This window comes from Abrus precatorius, unplaced genomic scaffold (genome assembly GCF_003935025.1).
Source record: "Abrus precatorius isolate BTA unplaced genomic scaffold, Abrus_2018 Scaffold2, whole genome shotgun sequence".
Classification (NCBI taxonomy): Eukaryota; Viridiplantae; Streptophyta; class Magnoliopsida; order Fabales; family Fabaceae; genus Abrus; species Abrus precatorius.
Window position 1 is genome coordinate 38,331,945 of NW_020874362.1, and position 22,676 is coordinate 38,354,620.

Sequence of the window (22,676 nt, forward strand, 5' to 3'; positions counted from 1 at the left end):
ATTGAAATCACCCTATGATATAATAATCAATATAAGATATTTGTTGCAATTAAGAGATTTATCAAACAGCAACATGTCTTTTGCTTTATTTTTATAAACATGGGTGATGTAGGAGTGGTATTTTTTTAAAATTTAGATTTGACTTGACATTTTTATGTTTTTTAAAAAATTATCTTTGCATTGTAAATTATAAATATATATATATATATATATATATATATATATATATATATATATATAACAGTGACAGCCAAAGAGAGTTGACTTCAGATAAATTTTATTTGTAATATTATGTTGAGTTGGCACTTCAACAAATCTCAACTCAACATTATTTGAAGGAATATTCTGTACTGCTTTATCTAAACTATTGTTTAGGAAGGATTAATCTAATTATAGTTACGAGCATGTGTGTGTATATATAAGGAAAAATCAAAGTATACTCTTAATAAAATATGATTTTAAAAAAATTATTTATAAATAATTTTTATTAATTTAATTGTTCAATTCATTTTTTATAAAAAAAAATTAAATTAATTAAACTTACTTGTGGTAAAAAAAATATTAGAAGTATCGTTTCATCAAAGTTGGGCAGGACATCGTTTGATTCAAAATGTGAGTTTATTTTTGTGTGTTTGCTCCAAATTATATAGTTCATCCCAATGTTATCTTCTCTCTTCTAATTTTTTTTTTTTTTCATTTTGTAGTATTTATTGAAAGAGATCCTAAATAAATAGAGTAACATTAATAAAATAAATTAAACATATATTTAATTTGTATACTTGACACTAATTTTTAAGCTGATTTTTAGATATAAAAGGTTATTTAATTGTAGAACTTTTTAAAAACTATCACTGTGACTTAAATTATAAATGGAAGTCTAATGTGTATAATAAAAGTCTGATGTGATTAGTTACATTGGTAAAATGTGTTAACAAAATTTATATGAAATTTAAGAGTTAATATATGAATTAATGAATAATTAACGATGGCATTTGAGATTTGACCGAGTCTGAAGGATGGTGATTAACAAGAACAACACATCCTAAACATAGAAGATGAAAACAAAGAAAGGATCTAATTATGAATCAAAACATAAAAAAGCTAACGAATTTATTAGCTGTTATCGGTGGCTCACTGTGATCACAAAAAAATGAGCGTCTCATATAATAATATTTGGGTTCTGATATTCCTTTTTCTCTTTAGCCCTCTGAATAGGCATGGCAAATAATCGTAGTGCACAAGCACGCAAGGTAATGGTGGTGGCTGACCCAACAAGGGAATCAGCGGGTGCATTGCAATACGCACTTTCACATGCAGTGCTTGAGCAAGATGAATTGATTCTGTTGCATGTTGAGAACCCAAATTCTTGGCGTAACACTATTTCAACGTTCTTGAAAATGCCTTCATTGGGAAGCTCAGCGACGGTATCGTTTGAGTTTGGAGGACCTGCTGCTGCTGATAATGAAGGGGTTGATTTTCTTGAAGAAATGAAGAATGTATGCAAAGTTTCTCAACCTAAAATTCGTGTGCGTTCTTTGAGGGTGGAAATGGATGGAAAAGATAGAGCTACCACTATCCTTTCACAAAGCAAAACGCAAGCTGTTGATGTCATAGTTATAGGCCAGAAGCGCAGTTTCTCTTCAGCGTTATTAGGGTCCGTATACTCATTCATTTTCTTCTGTGTTTCACTTTGCATGGTATTATTTCTTGCCTGTGTGTCACAGTGCCTTATCATATTTTCTTTAATATCATTTCTTTCATCTCTCAAGAATAAATTGTTTGATTAAAGAGATAGATTTATAGATGTCATAATATGATTTCTTCCATATTTGAATGCATGGAGACAGATACAAGCGACCCACAGGAGGATCAATGAAAGGGATAAAAGCGATTGACACAGCAGAGTATTTGATCCAGAACAGCCCATGCACCTGTGTTGCTGTCCAGAGAAAGGGTCAAAATGGAGGCTATGTTCTCAATACAAAAACTCAGCGAAATTTCTGGCTCTTAGCCTAAAGGCTTCATATATATATATATATATATGGGTCCCCTTTTGGCTTTGGCACCCCCCATGGCCATGGCACAATTTTTTAATTATGACTTATGTATGACATTAATGTTTGGTTTGCATATATGCCTGGTTCTATAGGACGGCAAGAACATATTGATTTCGCCGTGGGTAGATTTAGGAGAAATTTTTAAATAGGCATTAATTATATATTACATTATCCATGATAGGCACTCAAATAATTATGGACTTGTATATGCGAAAATACTTATACAGTAAGTTGTATTTTTATTATAATTCCAATAAATTTATGTTTCACATAATGATTTGAGTGTTTATGATAAATAATGGCTATCTAAAAATTATTCTAGATTTAGCAAAATTGTATGACTTAATTTCCCCTTGTTACTTCCTTGTTGTACAAATGGTGAGAAGCTCATGGATGTTATCCAGCACTTAGAATGCATAGGACTTGCACCTCCAAAGTGTGACAATTTTTTTTTCTTTTGAGAAACCAAAAAAACGCCAATCTACATACCTCACAGAAAAAAAAGTGTATAAAGTAAGGAAATAAGAATATATTTATATTTATAAATGGACATGTATATGTAATAGTGAAACAGAAACTCATGTTCTCATACTCCTCTCTACATATGCAAGCAGTCTAACAAGAGAAAGAGGTAGAACAAACTTTATCTGAAATTCACCAGATCAAAGTTCTGAAAAATAATCTTCATTGAATTCTGACTAAAACCCTCTTGTTGTAACCCGTTCATAAAGGCTCAAAGACTCTTTCTTGGTCAATAAGCAAAATACGTAAAGTCATGGTTTGTATGAGTACTCCTGCAAAGCAACCCACTATATCAGAAAATTCCATATCAAATATAGAGAAAATGAATCTAGGCACATTTTTACATTGATTGAAACAAAAGCGTTTTGTGGTACCAGGATCCGCTTAGTTTGGAACATGAATTTGTTACAGCTCCTTTATTTTGACATGTTGCAGAAATAAGCAATGACCAAAGATTTTGCCCTTACAGTAAAATTGGTCAAGGATTAGAAGTGGGTTTCTCAGGGTGGACCAAAGAAAATGGTTTGAAATGGATTTTGGTTTTTGGGGTTAGCAAGGACTTCGTTGATAGATATCCTTTTATGGTATGAGAAGAGGGAAATATTTTAGAAATAGAAGTATGATTTAAATATGTTATTAAATATATTATTTATTTCAAATTTCATTTCATTTTTTATAAAAATTTCACTTTAAGTTATTTATAACATTAGAAATTAGGGAAGTATTTTTTAAAAAAATTGTCACTTATTAATAAAATGATTTGTCATTTTGTAAGTGAATCCTGAGATAATCCTTAATAATTGATTTCAAAAAGCTTTTTGGTACTCATCAAAGAGATCAGGTAGAGTATATTACGGTGAAATGAAAGTTGTATAGAGAAGAAGACCAATTTAAGCTACTACTTTAAAAAGTTTTAAGGACCAAGATAGGATAAAAATGCATTTGAACAGATGAGAGAAACCACGTATAAGGATATACACGATTTAAATACATTGTTAGTTTGTCCTCTCCTCCTATGGTTCTTTCATTCTATATATCTACTATACGTTAATTTTCCTGTGAACTTTTTGTATTCTATGTATAAAAATGAAACTAAATCACACACACAAGGGAGAGGAAAAAGAAAACCAAGAAATTTCTGGTAACAAACAACAAAAAAGGGATTAAAGAAGCTACGCATTTGTGATCACTGAATAAAGCAATCTGTCCCCCACTATCAATCTCACTTTATGTATCCATACTTCTCGTGAAATCTTTTGTTCCTAAGCCCAAACAATACAATTAATGTTAATCAGTAATTGCAAATTCACACGATAAAACAGTTCATACAAGATACAAACACAAGAACCTGAAAGCAAAGAATTATTATGATTATGATAAGAATATTGACTATTACTTGGTAAATACGGTAGCTTTTTAGTAACAGAGACATTTGTGATGGTTTCAAATGGTTAGAAACTCTTGCCACTAAATTGGGAAACAAAACATATTGCGATCGAGGTTTTAGTGGCCCATCTATCTCTTGATCTGCGCACCAAAGCCAAGAAATGATTATCCTTTGATTCAAGCACTTGTTAGAATATGAACTATACATCCTCGAAGAGTTAAAGCTAGAGATGAAAAAGGTCACCCCACTTACCCTTCATGTAATTATACTTGAAACTTAGAATATAACCTGGATAAATGTGTGAATTCATAAAAGCAGTCCATATAATATGTCTTCTAGGTGCTGAAATATCATCCACCCCAGTGTCATATTGCTTAGAACTAGGCTGGCTCTGCTTTGACCCTGCAGGAACAGCTTCTACATTCCCTAATATTACCTTGCATAGCAGCACATGCCTCAAACCATGTTCATCTGCTACCGTAGACATAGCACTGTGAATGAAATGAACAAATTCTTAACTCTATTTTATCATAAAGCAGAAACTTTGTCATATAAAACTGGTATATCAAAGAAAAAAAAAGAATCAGTTCATAGAAAATATTATTACACTTACCTATCAATGGAAAAATTGGCAGAAAATAAGGAAATCCCAACACCATGACACTCATCATTATCATTATCATGATTTTTGCATCCACTGAATCCAACTGAGACAACCTCTATGAGTTCATCCAATGAGCCGCCATACCAAGCATACCTCACATTGGCATCCCCACCACATTTAATTGCCAGCGCCTCAGAGAAAATCTTAAACGAATCCCAACGAGCTTGCCTTGCCAAACTAAAGGAAACATTGTTCTTGTAAAGAGCCATGACCATTGTGGCATGCCCCATAAATCCCATACCCTTCAAGAAACCATTCTTAATGAATTGGTATTCATCTCTCCCTTCTTCTATGTTCATTAGCCCTTTTTTAACCAAATTTTCTATTGGCAGCATATTTTTTTATTAATTTCCTCTAAAATAAGATGGTTTATGTAATTGAGTTATATTAGTTTTGTGCAGTGCACTTGTACCTCCTCAATCTCAATATGGTATTAGCAATGGAAGAAAGCAAGTGTTGAATATTTATGTAGTTTGAAAACGAGCATGAACCTTGGGGCACAAGATTAGGCGTTTCCGTGCTGAAATTGCTAACTGTATCAAGAAACGGTTTGGTTTGTGAGGTTGTGGCCCTCTCCATGACTAGAAAAGAAGGAAAAAAAAATGCCATCTAAAATATTCTATGCTTCTTATCTTTAAATATATTTATAATTTCATAATTTCAATTTAAAATAATCTTTCTTTTCAGTTGTGTAATTTTAAACCTGAAAAGTAAAATTTAGGTGACAAAATATAAATAGATTGATTTAGGAGAAAAAGAGAAAATTGAAAACAATAAATTTCATAGCAATATAGATTTTTTTATCGTACAAAAATTTCATAGTAACGTAATTGATTTGAAATAAAAAAAAAAGAATTAAGATATAAAAATCAAAATTAATAAAGTTAAGATTTGAAATTTTAGAATTTCGACACTGAGAAAACTTTAATATAATTTTTTTTAAAATTAAAGGATAATTAGTAAATGATCATTTCTATAACGTGTATTTAAATTTATAATCTAAAATTAATATATTGAAACATGAAAGTTGGGTGACTCTCTGTCACTGTCATGCATGAGTAGACTCTTCGTGGCTTTCTTGAGGTTCAAGTTAAGATAGCGGTGATAAATGGTAACTTTCTTAAGCTTCAAGTTAATTTAGTGTTCAATGGTAACTGCTGCATTTGCACTTCACAATGCAAATTCTGCCCACTTTTTCATTCCGTGGACATACATTTGCTTTGAATAATGAACTTCCTATAATTGGAGAAATATGACCAGTTTTATATTTTATTATATTAAATGAACGACATTGAAATTTTAAAATTATAAAAAATAAAATAAAATTTTTTAAGTCAAAGATTGAATTTATAAAATTAATACAGACGATATAATGAGAAAAAAATTACATTTTAAGAGCAACTTATTTAAAACAATTCTTAAAAATACTAATTCTTATATTCACCTTAATATTATAGAGGTAGATAACAATTACATAGCATTCTCTAATTTTTTTTCTCCTAGTGATTTCGAACAACATACCCATATTCACGGGTAAAAACTCATGATAAGTATTTCTGAAAATTTAATCATCCTCGTCTAGTAAAACAAAACTTTTATTATTGTTGTTTAAAATTTTAAATATATATATATATATATATATATATTAATTTCAACAATTAATAATAATTAAATTCTATTAAAAAAAAGTATTCACCACGCTCCTTCATTGAATTAACTATCACTGCAAAGAGAGCAAATTGCAAAACATTGACCCATTAGAACCCATAAATGACATCATAATCCCATTTGCACATGTATTTAGTTCTTAAATTAAAACCCTAGTCACCAACGAAATATCAAAATTCCACAACCCAAACACTGCCTCAGAAAGACATGTACAAACATGCAACCAGCCAATGCATGACCAAAAATATTAGCTGCTAATTTATAGGAATATAAAATGTTAATATTTAAATAAAATAAACGCTACTGCAGCATTCTCCCTTCAAGAAGATCAAGGGCCTTCAAATCCACACCGGCTCAGCCTGCAAAAGCCATGTAAGACTGGGAAGTAGATGTCTTCTAAATCCAATTATATTCTAATCCTCTTCATTTTGACTTTCTTCCTTCACAAGCTTGATCATGTCATCGATTCGAAGGATAGTAATGGCGGCTTCAGTTGCAAACTGATAAATAGAGATGGGCAATTTTGCTCAGACAGTTGTATAAGCTGTTTCTGGAAGTCAACCACTGATGATATGTAACTAAATACGTACCTGGATAATTTTGACTTTGCTCATTGCAGGCTCAATGACTCCAGCATCCAAGTTATTTCTGACATGTCCTTGTGAAAGGTCCAAACCCATGCTGGAAAAAAAAAAAAGAGCAAAAAATGTAACGTTATTGTAATTGTAATGGAATAGAAAAAATTGGCAATGCTAGAACTTGAAACAGTACATGTGCTCATACACAAACAAAAAAACATTATCCAGCATATGGCATAAGTCATAACAGATAAATTCTACATATTGCCCCACTGCTATGAAGAAGACATACACAAAAGTTAAGGAAACTATAGTTACTATTACTCATAAGCAAATACCTTGAGTAGTGTTTCTTATCAACTTTAGTTTGTGCTGAATGGTGGTAGGCCCGTAATTTTGCAACCAGCTCAGTGGCATCCTTAGCAGCATTAACAGAAAGCACCTACAACAGGTGTACCAATACATACATTTTTAGTGCTAAATTGGTAGGAAACAAGAACTTATCTTGTCTATTAAACCCGGTTAACACAAAAGACAAGACATTTAAAGTTTAATAATGAGACAAAAAACTAATTGTCATATCACATTAACACCACATGAAAGCCCACTAGGATAATATATATGGATAAAAATTACAGAAAACTATCTTTTTTGTGCAGACACTACATAAAATTATATACTAAAATTTAATTATTGAACTGGGGATGACGATCAAACTTTACACCATTTGTTCAACAAGTCCCTACCACCCTAATTATAAGTAAAATAAGAGACCCAAAACCTTGAGCCACTAATTTAGCTTGTAACTTACCTTGGGAATGATTAGCAGAGACTCAGCAAACTCTGCTATAGCCAATTGCTCCCGAGATCCTAAAGTTGTAGCAAGGTACTCCAAATAAACTGATAATGCTGATTCAACAGCACCTCCACCCGCTACCACCTGAATTATATATGTTGAGAGATCAAGCCCAAGGCAGATGAAATAGGAAATAAAAAGACGGAGTACCTATACCCAAAATCCTCATTGTTGCTGACATTTCATAAATTATAAAACCTAATTGCTGGCATAAAAGTTTATCCTTGAACTTTCATGGTTCCACCACAAATCTACTTGAAAATTACTTGTCTAGTCTCATATGGTCCATGCATTCAAGTTAGGTAACATGTTTGGCCTAAACCCCAGAAAAACATAGGATGCACTTTGAAATATTCATTATGAATGGAAATGTAATCTTGACTCTCAGGCAATTAAATCTAGTATTTCATATAGTGTACTTTGGAATGGTTGCAATAATTTTAAGTAACCAAATTAATTAGTTGACTTTACTGTAGCACACTCTGGATTCTCTCAAACCAATGATTTGCCACATTCCAAATGATAAGAGACCCTTACAAAATTAGTAGTTATTCTGAAGCTATATTTTCAATTTAGTGTTAACATAAAAACAATTTTTCAATATTTTTTTTGTAAGCCACCAGGATTGGGCACATTTTCAAAAAAATTGGTTTTATATATGCATCTTGATATTTTTTTGTGTATATTCAATTGAGAATTTATTTCTCATCACCCAGAGTCACAATATTACATTCACAATATAATAAAGAGACCTATTTTAGTAAAATGATCAACAGTACAAGCATGCAAGAATACAAAATGTCAACCATAAAAGAACAAATAAGAGAAATCATATCAAGACAACTACAACAAAATAAAAAGACATTTGAAAAAATGAATCTAAAGAAACAACAAATTCAACCAAAGTAAGATGAAAGCTAGAGAATGCTGGCTACCGTATTTGATTCAAGAGTTCTCTTGACAATTGATAAGGCATCATGCAGAGATCTATCCATCTCATCAAGCATATAATCATTTGCACCTCTTAGAATCAAAGAGACCTATAGAAGAATAACACAGGATTAGGTGAAAATATAAGCATCCACAATGAGCACCAGATAGTAAACATTTTCTCACGGCCATATCACCGATAATTTTCAAAATTTATTAATATCATCTTGCTAACTCAGATAACTTTCCCATCCACACTTTCTACAATGTTCCCCCATGATAGGGAATTATGTGAACATGATTCATTTTGGGTCACATTGACTATATTCTTGTTTTTCATAAAAGACTTTCATCAAGATAAAAGAAACTTCTATCAAGTTCGTATTGATACAACTTAGTTGCCATCACAATGAGGAAATTATGACCAAAGTACAAGACCACATTTTGCTACTATTTTGTTAACGAAAATGTAATACACTACACCAATAAACTATGAAGGCCCATTTCAAAGGTTGTGTCATCTTTTGCTTGCTTAATGAATGTATTTTATGGATGTCAGTAATAGTCTGAAGTTAGAATATTGTGAAAATGGTATTTATCTTAGTTATTTGTTTTATTTTCTGTATCCAATTTTTAAAAAAACTGTGATTGCCCACCATTTGTACCTGGATGAGCATGCATATGAATTCCATGCAATTTAATCTGTGATAGGATTAGGCAACTGGCTTCAATTTGATGTTAAACATATGGTCTTTTTATGGGAGTTTCTTAACAGAAATACAAAGGGATTGGGTCTCCTTTTTCAGGCAATTGAGAATTCTTGATCCTCCAAATTCCTTCTGTTTTATCTGTCTTGATGAATGTATTCTTTTATCACCCCCCCCCCCCAAACTCCAAAAAAAAGATAGAAAAAGAAAACTCAAGTTCAACACAGTCACTTACTGCACTTGTAGTTTTAGTCCCTTTGATCATAACTACAGCATCATCAGCTACAGGCTCCTCAACAACCTCATCAGCATATCCAAGAAAAGATGGTTCAAATGTTTCTTCCCCTTCCATATCAGCAAATGTTGAGACCTGTGTGAACCAATCACAGTAAAAATCAAGGCCAATTACACAAAGTGATAAAGAGAAATAGTATTAAAAACTTTTATTAAAAAAAGTATTCTGACCAAGACAGATGTTGCTTAACAAAAAGAAAAAAGCCCATCACTAAATATCTAATGAATAAAGATGCTTAAATTAAAAACAAGAAAGAAAAATGTGGTTTGAATCAGCATAGTAAAGGGATAGGATGCAAGAGATTCATTAGACGGACAACATTCTTGAAATACGGTATTTTGAGATTCTCCATTAGACCATTACACATGAATTTAATACATTAAATTTTTAATCATGAAGAAGGTGGAAAGTTTTATGATTAGTTTGTGTGTATAATAAAATTTACTCATACCAACCCAAATGAATACCACCTCATAAACACTGTTCCATCCTTCCAATCAACAAAACAAGAGCATTACAAAATTCAGTTCAAAAATAATTGCATCTCATCTCGTTCTACTAAAATAGTCTAACACATTGTTGATGCAATATGAAACAAGAAAATATAAAATCGAGTTTTAACCTTGAAGTTTGGCATTAATTTTGAGGAAGGTAAGATACAATTGGGGAAAGGGTAAATGCAAATTGAAACAACTAGAAATAAGGATCATGGTTACTTGACTCATTGTAGTATTTATTTATGACAAATTCATCCCTGGCAATTGTTAATAAAATAGTCAACTTTTCTCTTTTTGGCTAAAAAGGGAGATAAGAAAGAACGAATGCTGCATTGTCAATCAAAACTTGAGGGTGATAAATTTTCAGATTAACTGCAAATTTACTCAAATCGCAATTTAGATCAATAAAAAGTCCTACCAATGTTGCACCAGTAGCCTTGGCAACATGACGCATATCCTCTTTCCGCACACGTCTTACAGCAATTGCCCCAGCCTCAACAAAGTACTGAAACATGACCAAATAGTCAGAAAGAAATACATAAATAGTTAAATTCATGAATTTTTATGCCAGTAACCACAACATCCATCAGTTTTAACAAAGACATCTGTTAATGCAGAAAGCACAAGTCATTTTCAAAGATCCATCGATGTCACAGGATTGGTGTAACTTCAGTATTGGGGTTCTAATCATAGTGTCTAGTAATTAATAATTTTATCATTTTGTAGTAAGTTAATAAATTCAGATTAAACAGGCCTTGTGTGGATGTGAGGTTAAAGCTATCATATTTGGAGTTTTGTTTCATCAAAGTAGAAGTTTGTCACAACCCGAGCCTTGTGTACTACATGGTCTTCAATTTTAACAACAGTCTAATACAAATAGTGACACATCTAGAAATTTAAAATATATATATAGAAAAATATTAACCTCAACCCCTATGAGTCCTACGAATTGAGGTTAGGACTGAGTTTAAGCAACTAATAAAAACCTACTAATTTTGGATGTTTAAACTCAACTCTAAGTGCTAAGGTTAACAAAATCCAAAAATATACAGTGAATGAAAAAGAAAATTTTCAGTAAAAACCTAGCTGATATGGCATGTCATGATCATTTGGTTGAATGCCTCATTTAATTTGTCTCCTAAATCCAAATTCTTTTACATCATTCAATCTTGTCACATAACCAGATCTGATATCATCAGCAGAAATATTAAAAAAACACTTAAATTAGATGCCATAGTGTTGGTCCACTGGTTTGCTTGCTCTATTATATCGGATATCAAGATGAGTAGTTTATACTATAAGAATCAAAATATGACATACTCAACAGTCAACAGAAAGAAAGATAAACAGTTTCTTTGAAAGCTAAAATGAAAGATTATAACTAAAATCCTCTTGCTCAAAAAAAGATACCATTAAAAAGGTAACAAAGAGAAATATACCTTAAGTGCCATGTCATCAATTCCTTTAGTAGTCAGAACAACATTGGCTCCAGCTTTCAGTAGTTTTTCAATGCGTTCCTTAGTCATATCCGCCTCTCTGAAATTAGAAAAGAATGACTATTTGTTAAAATATAATAAACATATTACTTTATCTTGCAAGGTGATATGGGCTGAGAGTTCTCCCAGATCAAGCAAAAGCAAACTCCCACCATGAAACTTAACACAAGGTGGCTTACACACTTAGAACAGTATTCTTTTGTACGAACTACAAATTCAAAAATTTACCATAGTATTTCAAGCATTTTGCTTGACAGGGCTTTGGATTAACTTCATGCCTATCATCCAGAATATTTCAGGTTATGCCCATTTTTCATAGATTATTTTCAATAACATAACAGATTTATTATCATTATATTTAAGGAAAATGGATCCAGAAAGGCTGGGTATCATAGTAATATAAAAGCCATATGATCATACTGACAGCACCTTTGACGAATTTTCTCTAGCTCCCTGGGATCAGAAACTAATACTTGAACACCCAACTGCATCTTTGTCTTCTGAAGATTAAAATCAAGACACGCAATTTTTGCAGGGGCAACCCTAAGAGGCATTCCTTGTGCAGCACGGCCAGTATTTAGAGCATAACCATTCATCAGAAAGCTGTCTCTAGCACTTTTTCCATGAGCCTTCAATATATTGATTCCCTGGAATGCGAGTCACAAAAGAAACAGAATTAAACCCATTCAAAACCTATGAAAGTTAAAGCAGGTAAGAAGTAAGATTCAACTACATATTACAGATGTTCATCATATTAATCAAAATAGACATCTTTCGTCCATGAAAAGAACCTTCTGATCTCAGAGGAATCTACTACCAACCTTGATTGGATATTTGACTTCACCCCGAGCATTTGTCATTTTTACAGCTAGCACTGCATCAACAACCTGTATAAATTACACACAAATTAATTTCACTACTGAAAAAATTGATGAGTATTTATACCTACAGACAAAAAACTAGTTCAAAAATAACAGTTAGCTCCCTGTTCACAACTAATCAATATCTTCAAAACAATAAACCATCTAATAAGAACCAGAACTTTTGAAAATCACATGGACCATAACACCAAAATACAAACAGAAATTCAATACATACGATAAAATATTCAATGTGAATAAACCAATATGGTCAACATTCAACAATTAACAATTTTATGCACTCATCACACAGTAGAAAATGTGATTAAACCAAGAAAATATTTAAAATCCTTTCCTCTCAAGCAAAAAGAAAGTATAATATCAAGTAAGAAGGCCATGTGATGTGATATTTTTGTTATAAAAATAATCAGACTTGAACTGAGTATTTCAATTACTAATCTGAATATATTGAGACATGAAACAGAAAAATGCATATAAGTTTTATACAGTTGCACATGAACTAACTATTATTTGTAGAAATGGTGTGCATCAATCCAATGTGATATACACTCTCAACATTCAATAGAAAGTCATTCCAATAACAAGCATACCAAATTGGCAAAGAAGTCACTATCACCAGCTATCAACTTTGAGGACATACTGGTCTTGGCACAGTTAATTAGTGAATCCTTTCCCAGCTTCTCAACCTACAAGTCAAGAGAACAATCCGATTGATTAATACATGATACGCAACAACTTGCAAATGCATTAACCTTGACCAAACAACGGCCACTTGACCCATAGCATGCTTCTCAGAAAACAAGACAAAGAACCAATAGCCAAGAGATGAAAGCTTTCATCAATAGTCAATACATATTCATGTCACAAACTTCTTGTCACATTAGTTTACAGTTTTAACATTGACATAAAATGGAAGACCGGAACAAGGATATCATATAAGTAGTATGATATTCTTGCCCAATTGCATACAATGACACTACACAGCCATGACTGCACCTTTGCCTTTCAAAAATATCTATTGACAATCTAACAAGAGTGGGAGAGAGGAGAAGCGAGACAAAAAAAGTAGAGTCCCTGCATTGATAACTTAAGCCCAAAATATACACAAACATGCAAAAGAAAAGGTATGTTTAGGAGAGCTTACCTTGACTGCTAGCTTTTCTTCTACATATTTACAAGCTTCTCGCATAGCAAGCTATAAAAAATAATCAGCGTAGAGAAGTTAAACTATCCAAAATTCCAATTCATGTGCCAGAAATCCAAATTTCGTAATTGCAGACACATTTAGAAAATAAATAAAAGAAACTTACTCTATATCCACTAATAATTGAGGTGGGATGAATCTTATTCCTAACAAGGTCATTCGCTCTCTGCAGAAACCCAAAAAAAAGTTATACCTGAGTATCTGAGACAAAATGAAAATAAAATGGAATACAGAGAAAATCGCAGTTACTTTGAGAAGCTCAGCAGCTACAATTACGACAGAAGTAGTACCATCTCCAACTTCCCTATCTTGAAGTTCGGCGAGTTCAACCAAAACCTGAAAAAAGCGCACGAGTGAGTGAGTAACATGGAGAAGAAGAAAATGCGAAGAACGAGAGGAACTCGTGATAGACCTTAGCAGCAGGATGCTCCACTTCCAACATCTTGAGAATGGTTGCACCGTCGTTCGTGATAGTGACATCGCCAATGTCATCCACAAGCATCTGAGACAATCGCATCAAACACACATTACTTGCAAACTTTCATACAAGATCTATCTCTCGAGAACGAAAGAGAGTGAGAGAGACGCTACCTTGTCAAGGCCCACCGGGCCCAATGAGGTTTTGACAATGTTAGCAACTGCTTGGCACGCCACCACTGTATTCACACAGAATCAATCGTATTAGAAATGGTCGTTTCAATATTTGTTGCGGAAGAGAGAGAGAGAGAGAGAGAGAGAGAGACGACACCGTTTTGGGTGCGAACGTCTTGGCCGGAGTGTCGCTCGCCGGCAATGTCAGGGGTTTGCGCAACGAGTGCCATGGCGGAGTAGTGTCGTCGTCCAAAGCTAACCCTTAACCGCTTTTCACTTGTTAGAACTACAAAACCAACGAGCCCTGAGTTGAAGAGTTCAAGCACCAACTATAAACCCTAATTGCAAAATGGAGACCCAGACGGAGATAACGGCGGTGTAGAAGAGGAGATGACCAACAACAAGTCGTGTCTAATATTCATTTTTAAAATTTAAATCTTACAATAAAAGCTCCCTCAATAATCAGGTAGGGTAAATTTTACCTTTATTTAAAATCTTTGCTTCTTTTCACTCTATAAAATATGTTGCCAACTTTTTTTAATGAATTGAAGTGCATCTTTAAAAAATATATCTTAAAATATTAAATTTAATAAAAATTATTTGAAACAAATTGATGTTATTTATTTTACTTTTATATAATCTTTTTATGTAATTTTTTAACAAGTTAGTTTTTTTTTTTTTTTTTTGGGTAGAGTTAACAAGTTAGCATTTAAAATACATTTAAATAACTGTTTATTTATGTTTGCTTTAAATTTTGATAAATTATATTAAAAATTTTATTAAAAACTTATTACTCTAATTTGGACATTTCAAGCAGTTATTTTTTACTTTATTTGACTACAATGGTAGGTAAAATATACTCACTTTTGAATTTTACATACACAACTAAAGAAAAAAATAAATTAATGTTATTATAATTTATTTTGATATATTATACAATTTTCTTATAACAATTGTACTTTTTATTATTTTATTTTATTAAATTGTATTTGTTTCTACTTTTATAAAATATTTTTGCTAAAACGTTAACTATCTTCTGATTAATTTTTAATTTTTTTAATGTTACAGTTTTAGAAATTAACAATAGTTTCTAATTTATCAATTGTGTTTTACTAAATATAATTTAATAATTAAAAATGATCTTTATATAAGTGATTTAAACGTAAATAAAGTTGATATGATTTAATTTCATAAATTTTTAAACATGCATATGCTTTTAAGCATTATCATATTTGTTACTAGTAAAGCCTACACCACCTCTCACACAATTTAGGCTTTGGCGGTCACTTAAGGTGTATAAGTATAAAAACATTTTAAATAATATTAATGCCAGGTGAAATACTAAGAAATATTTAATTATTGGTTAGTTTGACCCTAAATTTATAATCATAAAATTAAAAGATAATTAATTTTTTAAAAACATTTTGAGGATAAGAGGATGGTATTATATTCCAAGGCAGAAAAACTTAGCTGGACTTAAAAAACCAATTTTATGAAAAGAGAATTCAAAAGTTATTTATTCAAATATATTTTTATTTTGATATAATTGAAATGTGTCTTCAAATATTTTTGTTACGAAAACAATCTTTAAAAGGTCAATCCATCACCATATCAAAATTTTAAAGATTTGTATTTAATAAATTAATCTCTTAAGGAATTAAAACATCATCATATTTATTTTCGTAAATGAGTAAAATAGCAATATAAAAGGATTGATTTGAGAACTCTTAAGTATTTTTTATGAAATTAAATATGATAAAATATTTATAAGATAATTTCTATCATAAAGTATAGCAAAAATGTATCGGTATAGCACTAAATATTATATTTTCAAATCATTATATTTAATATAATAGTTAATAAAATCATTTTTTTTTAGTGAGTAATAATTCATTATATTATCTGTATGACTGTGAAGTAATTAAAAAGAAAAGAAAAAACAAGTCGACCCACATGTTCATCCACAAAGAAGATTATTAATTATTAATTAACTTAGCTAAGCCTAATCTAAAAACACATTAGCCAACAACAGCCAATCTAGATGAGTGTGTTTGACTAAAATTACAAACTCTAATAGTTTATTATTATCTGCACATCCAAACAATATCATTTTTATCAAGATTATTTTTTATATAATAAATTTTAAACGTTAATAATCACACATGCATTGGTTTTTAAACAAAATCAAATAATAAAAATCCATTCCCGTGAGAAACTATCAATATATAGTTAGTTGATTATCAAATTTAAGCGGCACATTATGCGCTGCAATTATCTGTTTAATCAAATCAATTTATCTATACATTCATTCTCCTTCCCCTCTCTCCAACCTACTGTTACTTTTTTTTTCTCCAATCATGGATGGTTCTACCTTCTCGCCTTCATGTTAGTTCATGCATTAAATTAGTTTATCACTTTTGCTTCTTTTTTTTCCATGTGTTATGCATTTTGGAATGCTTATTTTCAAAGGTTTATGGGTTTCACTTGTCATGGTTCTGTCACGAATGTTTAACTCTTTGAAAATACTCATAACCTGCTTATAGTTACTGTACTTACCATGTCTAGAAAAAGTGGGTACTGTAGTCCTAGTGGTGTGAACCAGACAGATACTATTGAACTGCTTATTTTCTCTTCATGCCTTGTGTTGTTGATGTTGCTTATTAGAATAAAGTGCCCGTTTTGTTCGATCGTGTCTAACTAACCATTTTCCTTTTTACTTTGCTCTTCACATCTTCAAATCTAAATTCTCATAGTTCTTGCAGTGTAATAAATTTTCCTCAATTCTTTTAGGTCTGACAGATAAGAAGTGTGTACCATGCAATCTAAAGGAATTGAGACCCATGACTGAGGGTGCAGCTCACACTCTAATGCCACAGGTTTGTTTCTGTCAAATCAAGCTTTTTAAGTCTTTTGAGCCAAAAAAAAGTTTTTAAAGTCTCATTGCCTTGGATATTGACATTGGGTGGTTAGGTTGATGAGTGGAATTTGGTAAATGAAGATGGTGTCATGAAGCTAAGGCGATCATGGACAGTAAAGACTTTTACCAAAGGATTGGAATTTTTCAGGAAAGTAGCTGTTCTTGCTGAAAATGAAGGTACCACGTTTTTTTTTTCTTGTTATTGATTGATTTTAAAGGGTATCTACAAAATGTAAACAATAAATTTATAATGCAGGTCATCATCCTGATCTACACCTTGCTGGCTGGAATAATGTTACCATTGAGATTTGGACTCATGCTGTTGGTATGAATTATTATTCATTGTTCAAGTTATTTGATAAAAAGTTGGTTGATGAGAAAGAGTATCATAGTAATATGCATTCGGCAGCATTGTGTTTCAATGAAATTAAAAGAGATTGTTCATTTAAAAAATTTGAAACCTAGCATGCGTATAACATTGTGGGTTAATTCAACAACACAGTTCTAACTTCGTTCCAATTTATCTTTCATTATGGAACCATTGGATTTAACTTCAAGATGTCAAAGATGTTAGCCCAAATACTTGCATAGGATTCTAATTTTAACCACTTGCTTCTGTGGAAAGCAAATGAATTTCCCTCTCTTTGGAGAGAGAGAGAAATTTCATAGTGGATGATCAATGATGAGAAGGGAAGACAAATTAGAAAATATAATCTGAGATCAAATGGTATATTGGATTTAAGATTAATGAAGACGAGGAATGGTCAAAATTACATATTTTGGATATTTGTATTCATCTCACCTTAGTATTATGCAATTTCATCTCAGTCCTGGGTAATTGGGTAGAAATATTTCATTAGGAATGAACAGAAATGGTTGCTAATTACAATTTACCAGGTTTTTTTTTTTTTTTTGCCTCTTTTTTCCTTTTTTAATTTAACTTGTGCAGAAAAAACACCTGTATACCTTAGGTGGAAATTTAAAATTGTGTAGCATAGATGGTAGTAAATGATAATATGTTACAACAAATTTGGATGGATTGCTTAAAAGCTTTAATATTGTTCATATGTATGTGTATCTCCTCAAAGCTTTTGAGTGTAGCTATGTATTCAACTCATTTGCATATGTAATAGATGATTTCTACAATGTTATAGATTAACCATACAATATTTCAAGATTAACATTAATTTGCTCTCTCCATCAAGCATGTGTCCTTGTTGTTTTTTAATATTTATTTTGCTAAAGTTCATCATATAGGGACATTCATCCAACAGATTCATGTTGGTGCAGGGGGACTGACAGAAAATGACTTCATTCTTGCTGCTAAGATTGATAAGCTTGATTTGCTTGATCTACTTAGACGAAAGCCTTCAGACTGAGTCAACACTCAACAATGTTGGAAGTGTTAGCAAGAACTACTACATTCCTAATTGCAGAAATATTTGTTTGAAGATGGAGCTAATCACTTAGAATTCAGTTCTATTTTCACTAAATTCATATATTTTTCATTGCTATACTTGCTTAAAGCTTCTTGGAAAATCTTTGGAATTATCTTTTTCACAATTCTAAAGTCTTCAAAACTTATACAAACTTTTTGTTACAAATCTTATAAACACAATAAAACATAAAAATAATAAAACACAAGTCAATTTTTAACTTATTTACTAATATAGGTCTGATTTTAGAACTGTTTCTCAATATAGACTCGTTCAAAAATATTTTTTAAGGATTATTTTTACTACATCACCATTAATAATATATATATTTTTAAGTATATTATAATTTAAAATATCAAATATTTGTCCAATAAATTTAAAATAAAAAATATCATTAAAAAATATATTCTGAGTCATCTAAAATATTTAAAATAAATATTCCAACTAGCATTTCAATTATTTAACTTTATTAATAAAGTTTTATTTCTTCAATTATAATTGTTTCACTCTTACCGTCATTACTATTTTCATTATCATAATTTAGAATCATATATTGATTATGATGATAAATTATATTATAAAATATATTTTAAAAAATTAATTTAAAATAAATATTATTTCAAAAAGTATATTCACTTTAAAAAAACAGTGTAAGAGCAACTTGTGATCTAACCCTTCAGCCCATATGCAGGTAGCCCATATAATGGATTATAAATAAGAAGTGATTGTTTGTAAAGAAATAAGCCCAGTAAGTTAATGCATATGTTTGATAGTCAAAATTAAATTAAAAAATTATCAAAAAAATAATTTAACTTAAATTTCTCTCTAAAATTGAACAAATTATTTTATAAAATATATGTTTTAATTTTCAATTTGATCAATTTTTATTTATTTTTAGTTTAATTTAATAATTTAAAAATGGTTTGATTTGATATTAAATTTAGGGTGCTGTGAATATGATTTTTGGAGAAGAGGAAAAAAAGTTGAAAAATGGTGGAGAAAGAAATTTTAAATTTTATTTCTTTTTTACTGTTTACTGCTTATCTCTTCAGTTACCACCTTCATTTTACTTATTTTGCTGCATTAATTGGTTTAGGAGTGTTTGCGGTTCGCTTTAGTTATGTTTTCAGTAAAAAAATAATTTGAATTATATATTATAGTAGCATGTAATTTGATTTAATTTAATTTAAAAATAAAATTAAACTGAACGGTAAAATATTAGTTATTTTAGATAAGTTTTTTAGTTTTTATTTATTACTAAATTATTTTATTTTCAAAATTATTTATTATTATATGAATTTTAATCTATTTTTAAATTTAGAGTAAATAATAGTTTAAAAATTAAAATAATTTCTAAAAAATAAAAAATAGAGAAAAATAATAATTAAACAAATAAAAATATTGATAAAAATATATTTAATTAAAAAATTAAGAATTTAAAGTAAATAAAAGTGATGTACGATATATTTATATAATATGATAATAAAATTAGATAAAAAAATAACTTTATATTAATGATAAGAATTAATATAAATTTATTATAAATATAATTTGGTTGAATTTGGTTACCAATCCATAATATAAAATGTGGCTTTTTATTTTAAATTTACTTAATTTTTAGTTTAATTGATTTTTTATGTTTGGTGAATTTAGTGATTTAAAAATAGTTTGATTCAATTTTCTATAACACTGAAAACTGCAAGAAAGGACCGCAGAGGTATGTGGCAAGGCTTTTTTGCCCACATAAGGTTAATGGAGAAACAAATTCTCTTTTAGGGATTGTTTGGTAAGAAATTTGCTGCCTGGGATGATTTACGAGTGTCGTAAGAAATGGTGACAACACATTGATAAGTGTCGTCAATGAAAATGCCGACACTAATTGAAAATTATGCCACGTGGCACATGTGTCCGCTGGTAGTGGTCTGACACATGTGTCAGTTATGTTTTTGGCGACACTCATGTGTCGGCTAAAAGAATGGTGACACTCACTCTGTGTTAATTGGTTTGATGCCGACACATATCTCGTTCACTCTTTCATCCAGCGAACAAAACAAAAGACATGCTTTTATCCAAAAGTCTTTATCCAATTAAGATGTATATATATAGCAAGACGAATATGTATTGGTTGCAAATATTTGAAGCAAGGTCTGGTAGAAGAAATTTCAAGTTAGAATTTTATTAATTTATTGTTTTAAATTTTTTAATTATTACAAATAAGTTTGAATTAATAATTTTAATATTATTATAAATAGATGAAATTAAAAATATTTGTAGGAATTAATTAAATTATTTAATGTTAATATAATATTATTGAAAATATAAATGTAAATTTTTTTATTTTAATTTTTTTGTAATATTTTTTATTACTATTTGTTTAATAAACTTCAAATCTATAATATAAGTAACAAAATTTAATAAAAACAATTTCATTTTATTATTAAACAATTTGTACCTTAAAATATACTCTATCAAACTAAATTTATCTACAATTAGTACATTTACAGTATATGTTCTAATAATAGCTTGCAACAAAATTTATATTTTCAAAATATCATTATAGAAAATTTAACCTATAAATTCTTACTAATGTATTTAAATCTTTTTTCGCTTGAATAAAATTACAAATTTATTATTATTCATTAAAATCATATAAATAACTACAAAATTTTTAAAATATTCAAATGTCTAAATTAATAATTAATCTAATATTTTTATTTTCAGTCATTTTTATTTTAAAATAACATTTTCAATAAAATGTTAATTAAAATTTTATATATTCATCTTTTTTCATTTAATTCCTTATTCTTTTACTCTAAATTTTTTCTCAAATTAAACCAATTTATAATTAAGTGATGAATAACTATATTTTTATCTTTCACAATGTTAAATTATTTACTATTTCTTAATTATGTGACATAATATTTGTTGAAATATTATTACAAATTTAACAACTATAAGATTTTCAATAATATAAATTTATTAATTATACTATATTTCATTCTTATTATTTCAATTTTTTTTGTTATAATTATTTTTACATTTTATTAACCTTATAATAATAATCACACATAATTCTTCTTCATATATTTATCTAATTTAATTCTTTTATATTTGTCAATTAATTTATATTTATATATTTTTCTAATTTTATTATTTTGTTATTTTAACATAATAATATCTATATAACAATAATAATATCATCATTATTTTTACTTTTAAATACAGTTTTCTACATAAATAACAATAAAATTATATATTTTAATTTAAATATTTTCTTATTTTTCTATTTACCTATTTTCGTATTTTCTTATTTTTTACATACATAAAATTAGTATATAAATTTTTGCTAACCTTTGAGCTGAGAATCTGGACCACCCTGGATCACGCTGGACCACACCCAAAGTCCCTTTTCGCAAGTTGCAATCTTCCTGAAATGGGAACAAAAAACGTATGCAACAAATTATATTTTCTTCAAAAAAATATTCATATTTCTATCTAATATACAAAACGATCTTTTATTCTTACCTTTTAAAGTTTTAAAAATGCCAAAACCGTTCGCCCCTTCTTTTGCATTTTCGTTTTGCCAAATTTTTTAAAATTTTACAGTTGCACAATGAAGAAGATGAACAACACAGCAGAAGTGGGAGAAATGGAGGGGCGAGCGGCGTTACTCCTGCAAGATTGCCACGTAGACTAATGGACGTGTGTCGATCCTGAACATGCCGACACTGGTGTTGTCAAACACAGTTCCAACACTAAAGTTGGATCTGAGCCGTCCAACACACTGGAGATCTTCTATGTGTCTAATTCGCAGCCGTAAATTAGTGTTATAAAAATTTGTCCGTTAAAATTTTTTAAAGTATCAGTTTTAAGTTTGACGACACTATTAATTTAAAAAAAAAATAATTCCTGTGTCGGCCATGTATCTTCCGACCTTGCTTTCACCTGTCATTCTCCACCCTAAACACAGAATTTGTTATAAAAGAGCCC

The 22,676-nt window shown here is 29.9% G+C and overlaps 4 protein-coding genes across 6 annotated transcripts; 2 read left to right on the forward strand and 2 right to left on the reverse strand.

Moving 5' to 3' along the window:
- The first annotated feature begins 709 nt into the window (after positions 1-709).
- Positions 710-2,775, forward strand: LOC113859317. Its single transcript, XM_027492126.1, has one exon. It carries the CDS (start codon positions 1,218-1,220, stop codon positions 1,785-1,787), a length of 570 nt encoding a protein of 189 aa, XP_027347927.1. The 5' UTR covers positions 710-1,217; the 3' UTR covers positions 1,788-2,775.
- LOC113859315 (probable inactive poly [ADP-ribose] polymerase SRO2) lies at positions 2,519-5,068 on the reverse strand. Of its 2 annotated transcripts, none has more exons than XR_003503539.1 (4): positions 4,580-4,981; positions 3,976-4,457; positions 2,700-3,841; positions 2,519-2,538 (listed from the first exon to the last, which is right to left on the reverse strand). XR_003503539.1 is itself a non-coding variant. In XM_027492125.1 (4 exons), exons 1-4 carry the CDS (start codon positions 4,963-4,965, stop codon positions 3,752-3,754), a joined length of 810 nt encoding a protein of 269 aa, XP_027347926.1. In that variant the 5' UTR covers positions 4,966-5,068; the 3' UTR covers positions 2,570-3,751. The 2 variants fall into 2 exon arrangements, 1 of the variants encoding a protein (XP_027347926.1); XM_027492125.1 differs by lacking the exon at positions 2,519-2,538 and having other exon boundaries at positions 2,570-3,841; positions 3,976-4,106; positions 4,255-4,457; positions 4,580-5,068.
- Positions 5,069-6,312: 1,244 nt separating this feature from the next.
- On the reverse strand, positions 6,313-14,880 carry LOC113857754 (T-complex protein 1 subunit alpha-like). Of its 2 annotated transcripts, XM_027489939.1 has the most exons (18): positions 14,816-14,880; positions 14,491-14,619; positions 14,334-14,398; positions 14,155-14,244; positions 13,992-14,078; positions 13,849-13,908; positions 13,683-13,733; positions 13,129-13,224; positions 12,479-12,544; positions 12,087-12,304; positions 11,601-11,697; positions 10,580-10,666; positions 9,605-9,739; positions 8,668-8,772; positions 7,688-7,816; positions 7,215-7,318; positions 6,889-6,979; positions 6,313-6,798 (listed from the first exon to the last, which is right to left on the reverse strand). In XM_027489939.1, exons 2-18 carry the CDS (start codon positions 14,561-14,563, stop codon positions 6,712-6,714), a joined length of 1,641 nt encoding a protein of 546 aa, XP_027345740.1. In that variant the 5' UTR covers positions 14,564-14,619; positions 14,816-14,880; the 3' UTR covers positions 6,313-6,711. The 2 variants fall into 2 exon arrangements, with proteins under 2 accessions (XP_027345740.1, XP_027345739.1); XM_027489938.1 differs by lacking the exon at positions 14,816-14,880 and having other exon boundaries at positions 14,491-14,793.
- Positions 14,881-16,690: 1,810 nt separating this feature from the next.
- On the forward strand, positions 16,691-18,629 carry LOC113860010 (pterin-4-alpha-carbinolamine dehydratase 2, mitochondrial-like). Its single transcript, XM_027492644.1, has 5 exons — positions 16,691-16,718; positions 17,124-17,209; positions 17,304-17,427; positions 17,507-17,575; positions 18,541-18,629. Exons 1-5 carry the CDS (start codon positions 16,691-16,693, stop codon positions 18,627-18,629), a joined length of 396 nt encoding a protein of 131 aa, XP_027348445.1.
- Positions 18,630-22,676: the final 4,047 nt, after the last annotated feature.